The 16,855-nt window shown below is 41.5% G+C and overlaps 1 protein-coding gene across 1 annotated transcript; it reads right to left on the minus strand.

The window, feature by feature from the left end:
* Positions 1-1,279: 1,279 nt before the first annotated feature.
* rinl (Ras and Rab interactor-like) lies at positions 1,280-12,199 on the minus strand. Its single transcript, XM_063493646.1, has 11 exons — positions 12,029-12,199; positions 11,593-11,758; positions 7,696-7,807; positions 6,998-7,070; positions 6,762-6,850; positions 6,556-6,638; positions 6,045-6,264; positions 4,595-5,275; positions 4,126-4,443; positions 3,904-4,038; positions 1,280-2,716 (listed from the first exon to the last, which is right to left on the minus strand). Coding segments are annotated over exons 1-11 (2,331 nt in total). The 5' UTR covers positions 12,031-12,199; the 3' UTR covers positions 1,280-2,264.
* Between the last annotated feature and the right edge of the window lie 4,656 nt (positions 12,200-16,855).

The following is a 16,855-nucleotide window of genomic DNA, read 5'->3' on the forward strand; positions in this document are numbered from 1 at the left end:
TACAGTCTTAAAGGACCATGCCTGTAACACTCCGGTCATATTGCCTTCATATTAAATCATTTTTCGAATAATAATTTCTAAAAATATTTCTTCATATCAATATGCGGGCCGCAAGTAGAGGTGACATGGGCCGCAAATGGCCCGCGGGCCGCGAGTTTGAGACCCCTGCTGTAGAGGCTCTAACTAACTTACTTACTTACTTAAAATTGTGCGATATTAGGCCTGTGGCCACTTCCTGACTGGGTTCACCTCAACTTATTTAAGTCAATAAAGTCTTTGCACTTTTCAGTGCAACAGTTTAACAAATGAATTGGCTTCAGTTTGCTTCACTGCTTTAACAGCAGTGAAGCAAATTTGGTAAATATGGTGAATTAAGTTCTAGTATCCTATGTGTTTACTTCTTAGCACTCATGAGCAGTTTCTGTGTAATGCATTAATCCTGTCTATTGATGCACCTTGCAAACCAAGTTAGCATTAGCTAACAGCTTACCCCCAATCCCCCGTGCCCAGTGCTGAACCTCCACCTGTCACTCTGTTTTTACAGGTGCTTTTACTTGACTTACACATTTAATGTCAATGACTAGCCCAACGGACCTCCTTTCAAGTCTCCTTTCAAGAACCTCGTCAAATGTGACTTGCAAGTATCTTTTCATTATCACTTCAACTGCAACTTTTATAGACATGCCATCTCCCTTGCATATATGCAAATTTCGTTTTGACTCCTTCCTTTCCGTCTTGTAATTTCAGTTGTCATTTTCAGCTTTGTCTCATGCCCAATGATTTATTCCTTACTTACCTGTTTGGTGCTATAGCTTCTGCTTTTGTTAACGATTATACTGTGCCAAAAGAGGCACACTATCACTAGTACTAGTAGTAGTAGCACAGTGATTTTAACTGATGTAACTTAGTTTAGTTTCAGCTTCCTCTTCAAGAAAGCTCCAAAGCCACCCACCAATCAAGGGGCTAAAAGCTGTTCATAACAGAGAAGGTTGAATGCTGCCCTCTAGTGGCCCAAACTGCGGATGAACTTTACTGTAGTGTAGCGATAAGTGATAATGGTGTTACTGTAATTGCTTTTTGTGGGGAGTCTGTGGATTTAAAGTGTTTGTGCATTACTGTGGAGACCAGAAACAACACAGCACATGCCTTTGCAGCAAAATGCTGTTAGAAAAGAGCCTGAGACAAAATTGAGAGGATCAAATGATTCAGTTTTATTTATTGATTAGTTTATTTTATTGCCACTTTAGGACAAAAGGAAAAGACATGCCCATGGCATTATCAAAGTGTTACTGCTAACACCATTTAACGCTATTAACAAAATTAATAGAGTTAGCAACACTGTCCAAGTACATTTTAGCATTTCATCTTGGAGCAAGCTTCTGTAATAATAATAATAATAATAATAATAATAATAATAATAATAATAATAATAATAATAATAATAATATACTCTATGAGCAACACAAAGTGGGACTGCATTTACCTGAAAACAGCTACAGAATAAACTGTACAACCTAAGCAGACTTTTTTAGACCATAATGACTTCACTCTTTTGGCAGGCTACTGCTTTAATATGACCACATTTAGAAATGTCGAATGATACAAGTTTAAATTAATCAGCATGAAGGATTCCAACCCAGGGCACATCTTACAAAATGCAACCACTTCCTGGTCAGGGGGGTTTAGGAAATGTGATAAAGCAACTATATCAAATACATTGCTTATGTTTAATATATACTGTTAATTGATCAATGTGATCAATTACTAGATTTAACCCCCCGGAGTAAGAGGGGGAACACTGATCTATGTGACACATTTACACTGATCATGGTGGCCAAATAAGCTCCCATTAAGCAAGTCTCTAGTAACAAGTGTTGTCTTTACAGCTCACTTATGACATTAAACTTGTTGTCATTTAGACCAGTGCTTTGAATCTTTTTGGAGTGTGACAAGAGAGCGGTGTCCATGTGTGACACCCCTTGTTACACTTCAGAAGAAAACAGCTCAAATTTAAGAAATGTCACTTTAGTATCTCATTCATCCTCTCAACCTGTGACCCTCCAGCTTTATAATGAGACTCAAGAGGAGTCCCAATCCTCAGGCTGAGTTAGGCACATGTTCACATTAACTGACACCACGGTATTAGTGACAGATGTTAAAAGCTTAATTTACCTCTTTGCAAGAATTTCAACAGGTGTGAAATGACTTTGACCAGTAAGAACATTTTGAGGGTCTTTGACCTTCTCCTGACGATGTGCATCACATTATAATGCTCTGTGGTCCTCCTCTTTTCCTTCACCAGAAGTCTGGCTATCTTCCTGTTTGCTTGTTGTTTCCTCTTCCTGTGTCACAGGTTGAGAGTCAGAAGTTGGACTAGTAGGCTGTGATTGGTCATTGGCTCCTTGTTCCCTCCCTGTCTCCTCGCTCAGTGTCTGCAGAGCCTCTGTGTTGCTTTCTTCCTGTTCCTGTGACCTGTCTATACTAACGGATGCATTTTCATTTTTGCTTTCATCTTTACTCCCGTCCCGACAAACCTGCCTCCGAATAGTCCGTCTGTGCTTGCTGCGACGCGACTGGTTACAGTGCAGTGTGCGTCTGCGATGCCACTGATTGAGAGACTGTTGGGCTTCCACACTGAGCTGACGGGCAGCCAGTCGTGGGCGGAAACTGCTGATGTAGTAGAGAGAGGCATATAGAGTTGTAAGGTAGTAGCCACCTGTTGATATGGGGATATAGAAAAAGGTGATATTGAGTGAGACAACCTATAAGCAGGGGGGAAACTACAAAACTACAACTACAAAGTGTCATCATAAAGTTCCATACAAGTAGGGGGGACTGATTAAAACCAAAGCTTAGGTCTTGGGAGTACACTAAATGCTCATATTTGTTTGTTCTTTGCTCTGTGTGACATCCCAGGCATACAGCTCTGAGGCTGCGAGAACAGAAACCCCACCCACTTGCTGTTTCCTGTCTGCGAGGGGCAGCCAATAAAAAGAAAGTTCACTTAAACGCAGGGGAACAGGAGCTAAAACAGTTTTTTTTTCAGACAGCTGAAAAACTAAAGGGCTGCACCAAGGACAAAATTAAGAAAACGTAAGGATTATTTTAAGCATGCAATGCTATATTAGTAGTGCAAGAATAAAATATAAGGGTAAGGCCCTCTATAGTGTCATCTTTAGACTTTAAAAGGCCATACTTGTGCAGTCAGGACCTTGGAGGACTGCATGAGTCACTCCTCCATCAAAATTTAAACCGGTATGCAGATGAACACATTTGCAGGACTATAAATTAGGCTTTGCTTAAAAGAATAAGCCCTTAGTCACGTGGGCCTGGAGACCAGTGAGCAGCCATCAATAGGGAAAAAAGTGCAAAGCCAAAAACCAGCTTGCAAGTAGTCGCTGGAAGTTTATGGCTGCTGCCAAGGTCACAAAGATGGTGCTTACTAGCAGATTGTTAGAGTTCCATGAAAAATGCTGACCTGTGTGCAAACATTTGCTGTTCACTCCCTGAGCAAACACATTTTAGCCCAGTTTCTTACTTTGCACAGTTTATTTACATTTATCGAGGAGTAAACACACATGTAAACTACTGGTGACTGCAGCAATATGCTAGCCACCAAAGCAATCCCAGGGAAATTTCAGGTCCCTTCAACCAATTCATCCTAGCAACTTCCAGCATCCACTCACAACCAGTCGGGGAATACACACTTTCCTCTCACAACTGATGATTTCCAGATAGTTGTTGACCAGGCGAAACATAGGCATTACTGTCAGAGTGTGTTAGCAAGTCACTAACTGAGTTTCTGAGTAAAGTCAGAAAAACATCTATTTAGTTTCAAACATGATTTACTAAAATGGAGCATCACACTTCCTCTACATTGTCCTTGAATTATAACTGGCTTACCCTCTCCTTGTAGCTGTGTGGGATCCAGCAGTTCCATCATGTAATCTGTGTCTACCTGCAAGGTGACCAGGTTGCTACGAAGCAGCACCCACGTCAGGCAGGGCAGGAAATCATCTGCTCCATACACTTTACCTGCTGTGAGGAGAAAATGACTTTAAGTGGATATAACAACCAAGCGACTCAAAGTAGAAAAGTAGTATTTACGAAACACTGCCAGGCTACCTGAGCTAGCATTGGCACTCATGCTGTGATAGATGCTCTTGCAGACTTTGAGCATGATCTCCACTTTCTTGTTTGGGGAGTAGACATCGTGCATATTATTCCATTTCTGCTGGATACGGTCTAGCGTGACGGAGTCAGGAACTCCGACTCCTGCTGAACCTCCTAGTTCAGTCACCTCGTTCTTTTCCAGCAAGCGCAGGTTGCTCTGGAGACGCTCGAAGGTGCCATCATTGGTTCGGGAGGTTTCTATGCAGGAGTAGAGGTGGCTGGAGACAGGCTTCAGAGCCACTTTGTGGATGGAGAGCTCCACCAGGGTGTCTACACCAGGATCAAAAGATAGCAGAGGGATAATGATTGGAGCACTAAGCGTTCAACCACAAGGTTTCAAGAATGCAAAATATATATTCTGTCATTTATGCTGACAACAAAAACCTAAAATCATTTCTGTGTTATGTCACAGCCCACTCACCAATCTCTGAGTCATTTAAGTCAGTTATGCTGTCCAGTAACATCTGGATTTCTGCATTTTCCAGCAGTGTCTCCCTCAGTGATGAGAGTGATAATCTCACTTCCTGTAAGAACTCCGACCCTGTGACACCACTAGGATCAGTCCCTCGCTTCGATGTCATCTCCACAAATCCCTTCACAGCCTCTGCGAATGCAGCACCTTTCCTCTCACTCAGCTCTTGCACACGATTGGACAGTCTTTTTTTCTGGCTTACCAGCCCACCCAGCGCCTGGCCCACGGCAGAGAGGCGATGTAGGACCTTATCAGCCAAACGGTGTGCTGAAGCGTGGTGATGTGACGAGCTTAGCATCTGGGGCTCCATCTCTTCCTCTATGCTGCTGATTGAAAGCGAGTCAAGCTCGAGTGATGGAGGCTGGAGCAAGGAAGAAGGCCTGGGTGGAGGCAGCCAGACGCCATCCTCAATCCAGGACACCCTGTGAGGAGACTGAGGCACGGGGCTGCTGTGGCGCTGCAACTCAGGTGTTCCATTTCTGGGGGTGGAGGAAGTGGATGAAGGTAGGCTCCCCGTGCTCACTCTCTGAGGCTGGGGGATTACTAAATCCCGACTGGGCCGCCGGAGGACCACCCCTGCTGGTGTTTGCTCAGTTGGTGCTGAATCAGCGGAACAGGCTCTGATTAAACCTGAATAACATCACATTTTTTTGCAATGAATTTAACTGACCCCACTTACTGATATCACAAGTGACATAAACAGAGAAACGGGACTGGCATTTTAACTATTTCTGAAATATGATGTACCTCTGACAGTCTCAAAAACAACCATAGGAATTAGTTTTGTCCACTTGCTACGCAGGGCTAACTTGTCAGAGCTAGCGATTAACAGTGTGGTCACGCCAAATATATGTGCAAGTGTGGAGCAAGACGACAGAACAGCTGACGATGATTAAAGCATTTTAATAAGTGCTAACCCACATGAATGCTTTTTGTGGTGATATTTTAATTTAGTTTTAAAAGCTTGCACAAAGCCACTTCCTGTTTGCACCAGACACAGTGGATTTTTTTCTCCCCCTGACCTGCAGGAACAGCATACTCTCTGTGGCCCAGGACTTCCTGATTTAGAAACTCCTAACTGTGTTTTCGCCTCTCACACACTTCAGCAGAACTGACCAGGACTGCATGTCTTTGTCCGTGTACAAAATGTATGGAAAACACAGTTACCAGTTTATTGGTAGGCTTATTTTTTATGAGGGGAAGAAAAGGTTTTTAGGGGTTTAAACAGTGCAAGGAGAGAAACTTTAAGTTCAATGCATCTCCTGATCTGGATAGATAGAAGCATTGTTTTCCAAAACTGTGAGGGGAAATGAAACTACACTGTCTAACATCGCTGTTCAGAACTGAGAAAGCTCTTTTTATATTGGGTGAAATGGCCATCTGAAGTTGGTGCACTGACCTGAGCTCTCTGTATTGGGAGCAGGGGTTTCTTGCTCCAAAGAGATGGCTCGTTTACTTTGTAACCCTGCGCCTGCCCATTGCCGGGTGGTGCTGAGGCGTCGCTCTCGTCTGTAATTTGACGGCTGTGCGGCAGCTGGCCTGTGGGTCAGCCACTCATCTCCATGTTCACGGAGGTAGAGGGGATTGATGATACACAGGGCCCCGTTTGTGGAAGTCAGCTAGTGAAAAAAACACATACATACAGTGTTAACAGGATAGAACGCAACATTGTTTACACAATAGACACATATAACCACTTTAGAAAGTTAAATTATTCTTAATTTAAATATTCTTGTGGGTACCTGAACATTATTTTGAAGTGGTGCTTCTGGTTGCATGATGAATGTTCTGTTTCTGAGACAATTACCAGGCTATTGATTTACCCACTGAAGGAAGTAAAGACACCATTTCCTCTTAAGTCCCTCCCCCTCCCTCACAAAAATCTACACACACGTAGATAAGCAACATACCTGTATGGAGCACATCATGCTGCTTGGTTCCCTGTGGGACATTTCATCAGTCTGTTGATCAGGCGGTGTGGAAAGCCAAGTTTCTGCAACAGAGAAATCAGTGAAATTAGCTGACAAGGCTCCTCAACACAGTGTATTTATTTGCGGTTTTGTATTGTTTTGTTGAAGATTATGAAAGGCAAAAGCTCAGGAAGGCCCGGACGCACTAGGTTCAAGCTGTGAAAGACGCTCTTTGTTTGTGTCTGTTACGCTGTAGATCCAGCGAGGAATGTGGAGACAAACAGCCAGCACATCCCTGAAACACAGAGGGAGAGAGATCCAAGAGATAAACAGACATGATTTGGTTAAACACAGGTTCGAACAGTCTTTCACAACGTCCACAGTTCCACCAATAACCAAGCATGGGGAGTTTTTTTATGTAGCTGAGACAGGGGATTCTTACCTGGTCAGAGAGTAGAAGAGCACCAGCTGAGTCAAGTCAGAGAAAGACAGATGAGACTCAGACAGTTGGAAAACTGTCAGAGAGAAACAGAAAGAGTGGGCAGCTTTAGTCTCATTCTGAAATGCTCCGGTGAAAAATACTTTACTGGAAATGCACCAAAGTTTAAACCAGAAAAAAACTAAAAGGGAACTTAAGATAAGCCAGTGTTAGGGTTTCACATATTTCCACAGCAGCTTTACAGCTCAATTATTTCCTGGCAGTGTGTGGTTTATAAAGCCTGACGAGGGTGTTGCAGGCTAGAGGAGTCAGATGACCCTTTAGTGTTTGATTTTTTTTTTTTTTTTTTTTTTTTTTTTAGATACATCATGTAGATCAGTAAGTGGAAAAGTTTGGTAAATAAATAAAATAGGACCAGAGTTTTATGTTTTAATCTGCATCAATCTACAATAACTGCCATGTCTGCAGGTACACAAACCTGAGAAGAGAAAGTGTAATTACCATGACGTTACTAGGTTATTTTCTATTTATCGGTTCGGTTTGACATGTTTGGCAGAAGTAATGACTCATAAAATAACCACTAAAAATGACGCAGGGAAATTGGTGGCTTGGTCACACAGACACACACAGATGCACAAGCACGAGCACATGCATGCACGCGCGCGCACACACACAGATGTTTGCATGTGGTGGGATCCTACCTGCTCCTGTGCATTTGATATTATAATCAAAGACTTCCTCATTCTGCGCTCCGGCAGACACACACAGCAGGCTTGGCTGAGACGTCACAGAGTCCCGCACAACCAGGAAACTCTGCAGGGAAACACACGTGTGACTCATTTAAAGATTTCAACTGTCACAGAAACCTGTTAAGCAGGAAAACGTTTACTTTTAAATGTTCACGCTGGCAGGCTACAAGGCGTAGCCAGATGGTAAGCAGACAACAACTGAGTGATGGATGGACACAGACAGAGAGAAAAAAAACTATTTTAGAGTGTGGTTTACAAAGAAATGTGTCAGAATTTCTGTGACAAGAGTCAATTGATTTGATCTCGACGTGACAGAGCGTCATGCACACTGCAAATGTCTAAGGGCTCATGCATTAAGTGCTGATAAGTGTCTGCTTGCCCACTCAGAGATGCTGATATGAATCTGTAGATGACGGTTAACTCTGAGTGAGGAACCAGTGTGGCTTAAGACCGCTCACATCACATGATTTTCTTTAACCATGTTCTGTTCTATTCTTCATGTTTTATTTTGCGCATGCATCAAAACTAAAACCTGAAACTGAGCCCCACAGCACTGTTAGTGCGCAAATCCATCTTCATTAAAACCAATCAAATCCTATACAAGAAAACCTTGAAAACCGAGGGTTTCAAAGAGTGGCCCACAGGCCGGTGGCAGGACTCGTTAATATTTCATGCAGCCCTTGAGTCTGACAAGAAGAGAGAGCTCTCTACTGTGCATTTTATTCACTCACAGTTCACACCACATGTGTGATACAGCAGCACACACCACGACCCCAAAGATGTTGTTTCTTTTCTAGCTTCTGTTTTAGCCATCAGAGCCGACTAAACTGTCTTAACTCATGGTGGAAAAACTATAAAGCAGTACAAGAGTGGACTAAAGTAAATAAACACAAATGCTAACACAAAATGCCACCATCTTCTGAACAACCATAATCATAACAATAACTAAAAGAGTTTTATGTGCGTAGTTTCCTGCCCGGCTTTCAACCGTATGCTGACTCCTTAAACTGGCACTCAGGGATACCTGCAGCAAAGAAATATGTCGTGCAGAAATAGACTGTAAGTTCAGGGTAATTTATTACTGTAGAAGCACAGGGTTATTATACAGTAATAGGGATTATTAACATGTAGAGATCATTTATGACAGTTGCCCGTCTTCTCCGGTGTGGCATCCTATTAAATTCACCTGAAGGTCAGACCGTGCAATGCTCAGAGAAACTGCAGAAAACCCAAGAGCTACATCTAATACCTACACCTCAGTTAGCATGCTAAATGATACAGTACGATTATAAAAGGACTGAATGGCTTGTATGGAAGAGTTGCCAGGAGAAACCAGAGCTTAATTTTGCAAAGTTGGATGTGAACAAACCACAAGACTTCTGGAACAATGTTCTCTGGACAGATGAGACCAAAGTGAAGGTGACTGGCCGTAATGCACATCGCTACGTTTGGCAAAAACCAAATACAGCTTTTTAGTACAGAAACCTCATACCAGCTGTCAGGTATGCTGGATGATGATTGGGCTTGAGAACTGGGTACTTTGCATTACTGAACTCCTCTGCAAGTATTCTAGAGTCAAATGTGAGGCCATCTGTCTGACAACTAAAGCTTGACCCAGAGTCGGTCATGCAACAGGACAATGATCCCAAACACAGCAGTGAATCTACAACAGAATGGCTGAAAAAGAAGAAAATGAAAGCATCGGAATGGCCCAGTTAAACTGCCCACTCTCTGTGTGACTTTATCAGTTTGAAGAAATACTTCTGCTAAAGGTGGGTCTACAAGCTAGTGAATCATAGGATGTACTTTCTGCTTGATTTTATAAAGCTGATAAATAATGACAATATGTCATTTGTTGTTGTTCATCTGAGGTTGCATTTGAATAATTTTAAGACCTTCTAAAGAGCAGATGATCTTTATATGTGCTGACATGCAAAACCTTAGAAGTGAAAGAGGCTGCACTTTCTTTTTCGCATTACTGTGAATAGGGTCTTGCAGTTAGGGCATTTATTTTTAGGTTCTTACTCTCAGATCATATCAAACTCATTCTGTCTTTAAACGTGCCTTGTGACTAGCCTTTGTAAAGGCCTCATTGAATCAGGCACTGCTGTAACTCGAGCGGGCTAACGTGATTCATGTATTTTAACTTAGATGGCATAAAAATCTACAAGAAACAGGATCAGTTACAGTCAGTGATGAGGCTAAAACGTTGTACTGCTTACTCCAGCCTTGTCAGTGATGGTAAAAGACTAATCTTGTTCCTGGTATTTGTCCACTTTAGAAAAAAATGTGAAGTATTTCTGTTTCTGTTTCTGGTGTGAATATCTCAAGAAGCCCTTTCACTTCTTCATGTCTCCTTTCATACACACAGCTTTGCTTTGTCTGCACAGAGACTCGCATCGATCACAACGCCTTTTTTGGAAGCAAAGACAATAAAATGGCCAGTTGAGACACAATTAACTTGAGTAAAGCAAAACGCATGTAATCCCAGGCAACGGCTCTGTCATGTAGTTACATCACCACAGCCAAATTCAAAGGTGCTCTTTAGACCAGCACACATTTACAAACATGTACAGAGGAAGTGGTTTTCAGGCTCTGTGTGTACAAAAATAAAGACTGACAAGCTTACTTGAAGTCACCGAACTCTGAGCACAGAAACACACTGAAAGACAGCAAAAACGGCGGCAATTAGGAAAAATATATCTTCCACTGATTCATAACAGCCATCTTACTGTTTGCCATTCATAAAAACAAGAAGAAATGAGTCAATCAACCCTCCCTTCCAACATCTGATTGAACAAAAGTCGACTACAACCTCCACAGCATTCTGCGTTTCACATTATGACAGAAAACTTGTCTCTTAACACTTAATACAAAACAAAAAAAGCACACTCCTCCCCCATAACACATTTCTCACGGTTCAACGACTTGTTGCTGCCAGTCAGAGTTTTGCATTTCAGTGTAATTGTCTCCATGTCACGCTTTATAATAACCGAGAACAATGAATACATAAAGCACATACGTTGTTACTTTGTTACTTACATTCCCTGCGAGTGCAGCAGCCAAACCCACTATGAAATGTCATTTCCCTGACATGAACTCGCTTTTATTCAGCACTACTTCTGCATTTAAAACAGTTCGTTGTGTTATCAGACCTCAAATAGAAAAAAAAGAAGGAACTACATTTAAGTGACGGACGTGTGCATGTCAACATTGAGACCCACAAAAAACGCTTGGTTGCTAGAGAAAATTTAAATGATGCCCGCGACTTCGAGCTTGGGAACGCAGAAAGCAGCGAAACTGGGAGAGGAAGCAGAAGAGAGGATCAGAGACAGGACACACTGGGAAGTGGGAGACACTGGCGGGAAACTGAGAAAAAAATAAAGAACTAAGATTTCTTTTGAAAAAATAGTCAATGCAAAGTAAGTAAGTCATTAAATGTAAAGTTGTTTTATTGCATAAGAGTTGTCAAAATTTAATCGACTGAGTAGCAGTTGATTAAACTGATCAAATTCTAATAAAATAAGACTATCAAGTTGGCCATTATAGCAAATGCCGTAATGGTCCAATTGGGAAAGTGAATCTGTTGGGCGTTTTTTGGCCTTCGGACAACGATTCTGATCGTCACACTGCCGAATGGGACGGGGGGAAAGAAAAAAAACTGAGTAGCAGGCAAAGACTAAGATCAAGGACTTGTTAGGAAACAGAGTCATTATTTAGTGTTAGTGGGAAGCTTTACAGGGAGATCCTTGAATGATTTGATCAATTATCTGGACTTCATTTGACACACACTGGACGCTTGATGTCACATAATAACAGCGAGAGTCATTCAGAGATGTCTTCTCCTACCCCAGCAGGTGTCCCACAGATAGCAGCGTGAACCCCCTCTCTGTCCCAGGCTCCCCCGGGGCACCAGGCCTCCTGGCAGCCTTTCAGCTGATCCAGCAGTGACAGTTTCCTCCTGCTGCTCCTCCATGGGATGGCTGTTGTCCCATTAACTGAACTGTGAACAGCCCTGGACACAAACACATTGACATATTTTTGTCTACATCTATGGACATCAGCTGTAGATAATGCAGAAGGTCCATTCTGACAAAGTAAAAAAGACAATCTGGGTAGTTAACAGTGCATAATTCAGCAAAAAAAATACAAAACTAAGAAAGTTTCCTCTAAGATTTGGCTTCTGGGACAATCATTTTTAATAACTAGACATCAAAATCAAGACAATGTTAGACAGAGAATTAAACACAAGCATATTAGTGGTATAGAAATAGCTGATACTCACATGTGTCGAGCTGGCTCGGTTAGTTGACGTATCTTCCCTCCTTTACACTGTTAGCAGTTTCTACACATATTGCAATCTTCCCACTCTTGAACTCTTCCTTTCTGCGCAGTGCAAAGTGTTGCTTAAGAGTTCAGAATAGCTGAAATAGGAAGCTGTCATCTTTCTCACTAACACGTCGTCAAAAGGTTTCGCGGCAAAATTTTCTTAAGTTTCTCAAATTCAGGTATTTGATGTACGGCGCTCATGCTCGCCTGCTTCTGCCTCCTGCTCACTCTGGCATTTAATGTAGTTTCAATTTTCATGTGAATGTTCACGACACCTTCTTCACCCTTCCCTCCCCCCCTCCAAGTCTGCCTGTGGTTAACCCAGCTCTGACTACAGCGTGGAGAGAGAAAAAACACTGCATGTTCTCTAAAGAGCTATGTGACTATTTTCTTACTCTCTCCGCAGCACCTTTCTTCTGATCCGATTCTGAACTGTAAAACCATCAAAGCAAAGAACAGACAATGGTCTGAGAATGCTTCACCATGTCTTCATCTCTGTGACAATTATAGACAAACATCATCTGATTAAAGTAAGATCACACAGATGTTTTTACTTTTCATGTGTGAGAACTCGCTCATAGCGGAGGATGGACAAAGTCATTGAGACTCAGTTCCAACAACTGGTGAGAAATGCTGAGTGTGGGAAGAGTAAATGGATAAATAAATAAAAGCACGCACAGTGAGATTATTGAAAAAGTCTGAAAGATCGATTAGTGATATAAACGTTTTGTTTGTTTTTTTCTAAAGACCAGATTATAAGAAATATACAATAAGAAAAATGTACACAAATGAAGGAAATTTAAAGCTACTCCACTTATTGTCAGAGTACGGCTGGTTATCCTTTAAAGCCTGATTTTCTTGGAGTTCCTGGGCTGGCTGATCCCTCTGGATCCACCCCTGGATGAAGTTTCACCTGGTTCCCTCTTTCCTGCCTGTTTTAGATTATTAATCATTATTATATCTGCACCAATTCTTTGCCAGGTCATCATTGCCAAATTGGTGAACTTTAGGTCACTTTTGTTACTATTATTGTTGTTTATGATCATCTGTCTGTAGTAATCCTGTCTCTCTCCCTGCTCCCAGCTCTCTTGGAAATCTTGCCTCCTTGGACACACACTTGTCAGCTGCCTGTGGAAACCTCCAGCTCATCACCCACTCTCTGTAACGTGTCAAGAAGAAGGAGGACTCACCTGCTCACCAGCCTGCCCACCCTCTGCCTGTTGCTAGCTTTTGGCTTGCCACCTGCCACCCACAGACGCCCTCCATGACTCCATTCATCTACAGTACAAGTGTTGTAGGTACATTTACATTTTACAAACTTCTCTGTCAATACTATGCCTCTTCTGAACTGCTGTTAACTCTGTATTTCCTCTCTGGCAGAGCTCCTCTCCACTAGTTCTTCACAGTGATCACAACAAGAGCGCAACAAGCTACCCTAAAACAATCCAATGGTAAAAGCAATACACCTGCAAATATCAGGTGAAGGATAAAATGCTCTACAAAAATTACCGAAGTGTCTGAATGTTCCACTGCAGCTACGGGACACTGTTCTGTGGGTAGACGAGCGATAAGGAACGCTATGTTCGGAAGAAGATAGCACAGCACACCAACATGAAAACCTCACTCTAGCTGTGAAGCACGGTGGAGGGAGCATCATGGTTTGTGGCTGCTTTGTTGCCCCAGGTTGATGGAAATCGTGCAGTCATCGAGGCAACAATGAATTTTAATTGCATTAAGAATTCTTCAGAAGAATGTGAACAATGTATAAAGCTGTGGAGAGGTTTGGTGACAATAACCCAAAGCATGAAAAGTGGACCAACCACAGGATGGCTGAAAAAGAAAAAAACTAGCGCTGAACACAGTGTTTTGGCATTTCCAGCACAGACCTGACCTCAGCCCAGCGGTTCTCAAAGTTTGTCTGGCGCGCCCTACTTTAGACACTGAAAATAGTTCACTCGCTACACACACTAACCCCACAGTATTTTATAAACCATTATCAATAAAAGTAAATTCCAAAACGTTGATTTTGTTCATTTGGTACGTCCAGATCAACAGAACCTTTTGGGATTTCCTTACCTGAATGATTGAGTATACATTTGTGGTTAATATTTCCTCTTCACCTCTGTGTCAGTCACATAAGCATCTACAAGACACATCCGATGGAGGTTTTTGCTGCTAAAGGAGGCGCAAGTAAGCAAACCTAGTGTAGTTTACTCGCTTTTGCCAGCCTGTTACATGAGTGATTATATAACATGTTCAAGGTGTGAATGGAACAATTGGGGTTTTTTTGTTAATTTACTCACTTTGTCCATATTTGCACCTTACGACTAATTGCATTTTAAATAACCAGTGTATAAATACTGGTAATTCCAAATCAGTTGCACTTTTTCTTGCAACTTTATTTAGAAAAATAGAAGTATTGGAAGTAAAGACTGGGCTGAACATGTCTGAGGCTATTTTCTGTCATGGTACCTCATCTAAGCCTTACGAAGAAACCACAGACTGAGGTGTTGCTGTTTGGTCACCATTTCCGTGGCAAGCAGACTTCTAGTTTTAGTTTTAGAAGCAGCATTGTCACACCTGCAGCTTAAATCATATCCTGCCAACACCAGGTTAAAACTTCCTCCCCATTGTCGATGTTGCTTAGTTTGTAAAAAACTACAGAACCAGAGATTATGCACATTCTGATACTTTCAGATCAATGCATGCAATCATAAATAAAAGCGACTTTGGGAGATCCTTGATGTTTATCTACTGCTGTCATCGGGTCTGAAATGGGTCATGCAAAAGTATTTTGTTCTTATTGAATGCTTGCATGTTAACACATCTACAAGGCTAAAAATAAACTGCACACGTTAGCTTGTGTTAGTATTCACCTGAAAATACCAGTGTACAAAGCAAAGCCTTGAAAGCACGGTAGCAGAATTTCATTCAGTTTACATGGTAACAAACTATATCTGGCGATACATTAGGGTAATTTAATGTGCGCTGACATGAGGCCACCTTAAAAATAGACCTATAATGATAATTTCCAGTTCCATATTTTATTCTCAGACTCTAAAAAAGGTTTCCATGAATCTTTATTAATCTTACAACCGTATGCAAATGTTTAAGTATTATTTAACCTGTTCATGCTTTGGGCAAATTCATATACTTAATGACAAATTGGTATGAATGATTTTTTTCACTTTAATATGCACCCATATAGTAAATGAGGACTTCATAAATTAACTTTCATTATATTGCATATTCACGTGCCTTTGCGATTTACCTATATGACAGTACATGGCAACAACATACACTTGACAAAAATGCGGGGGCATTAAGAGACAATCTTTTAGGCTTGAGTTAAATGTGTTAAGTACATTTATACAGCATTATGGAGCATAGAGGTAGCTTCCGGCTCAAAAATATGAAGGTGTGGAAGTGACTTAAACCTGCGTCCCATCTGAAGGCCACTCGATAGCAATAGCTGTGGTTGCAAAAAGACTTTCAGTCCTGTAGAGGTGTGTGGTAAAACAGCATTCTGACTTGACCTCTGTGAACACTTTATTGGTGAGTTTATGGGCTCAGTCGCTTGTTTTGTTGTCTTTGTCATACATTATTTAAAAATGTAGAATTATCTATGATCATAACATGGTAGCTACAGTCACCTTGTGTACTGTCTATGGCAGGGGTGTCAGATATTACGCCCTAAGCTCAAACATAAGACTTACACTTTGCATAGGTTTTACATCTTTGCCTCTTAGTGAAGAGGTCCCCCAGGACCATTCACACTACACCAATGTAATTAACTACTATAGAAATTTATTTTATTATTACAGGACAGTCTGGGCAATTATATATTAAGATATTCCAGGGATTAAATATGCCATTACACTTGTTTACACAGAGACTGAATGTGGCCTATGAGTAAAATGAGGCCTATGAGCTGAAGAAAGCTGCTTTGGCTCCTCCTCTTCCTTTAAACCCACCTTTCTTGTCATTGACTTCTTCTTGTAAACAGGAGGCTTAAGCAATATGAAGGTGGACCTTCTACGTTCACAGCCAACGCTGTGTGCCTGATGTGACCCTAATAAGCTCATTTCTCTGACATCATACAGAGCCAGGAATAAACTGTTAGAAAACACCCATCACTGTAATAGTGACAGAAACAGGGCAAGATCATAACAGGACCAGTTTATATATCATGTGTATATAATGTGTGCACTTTTTAAAAGTTTCTCAACAAGATTTTTTAATATTTTGAAGCATGACAAAATTAGGCACATGAAGCAGACTGAATCTTACGACGTTACCTAGGTTACTCTGTGTGGTGTATTTGGTGTAAATATATTGTTTCTGAGCTCTCCTGTAAAATCTGTTTCCTTCTCATTAATCTAAGTTCATTCATTTGCTATAATGAAATGCCTGCAGAGCCTGCGAGAAGTTGGAAAATGTTGAAAAGTAACAGCCTGTTTGGGGAAAACAGCATTCATTCTTATGCAGATTTATGCAGGTAGGTGCTCCAAAAAACAATCTACACCATATGGGGTTTGGAGTAGACTGAGGCTGCAGGGCTAAAGCGGTATTTTCCTGTGTGACAAGGGCAGCAGTGGAGAGAGAGAAACCTCAAGGCCCTGGAAGGATGCTGTCATCAGGATGAAGTTTAGGAGATCCATTACACTGAGGTGTGATACATTATTATAGCAGAACACATAATAAAGAAACAATATTAGCATCGATTGAATTTGTAATCTTAATATTTAGATTCATGTGGTTTTAGTCTCATTGGTACTGGTGT

This window comes from Pelmatolapia mariae, linkage group LG14 (assembly GCF_036321145.2).
Source record: "Pelmatolapia mariae isolate MD_Pm_ZW linkage group LG14, Pm_UMD_F_2, whole genome shotgun sequence".
Taxonomy (NCBI): Eukaryota; Metazoa; Chordata; class Actinopteri; order Cichliformes; family Cichlidae; genus Pelmatolapia; species Pelmatolapia mariae.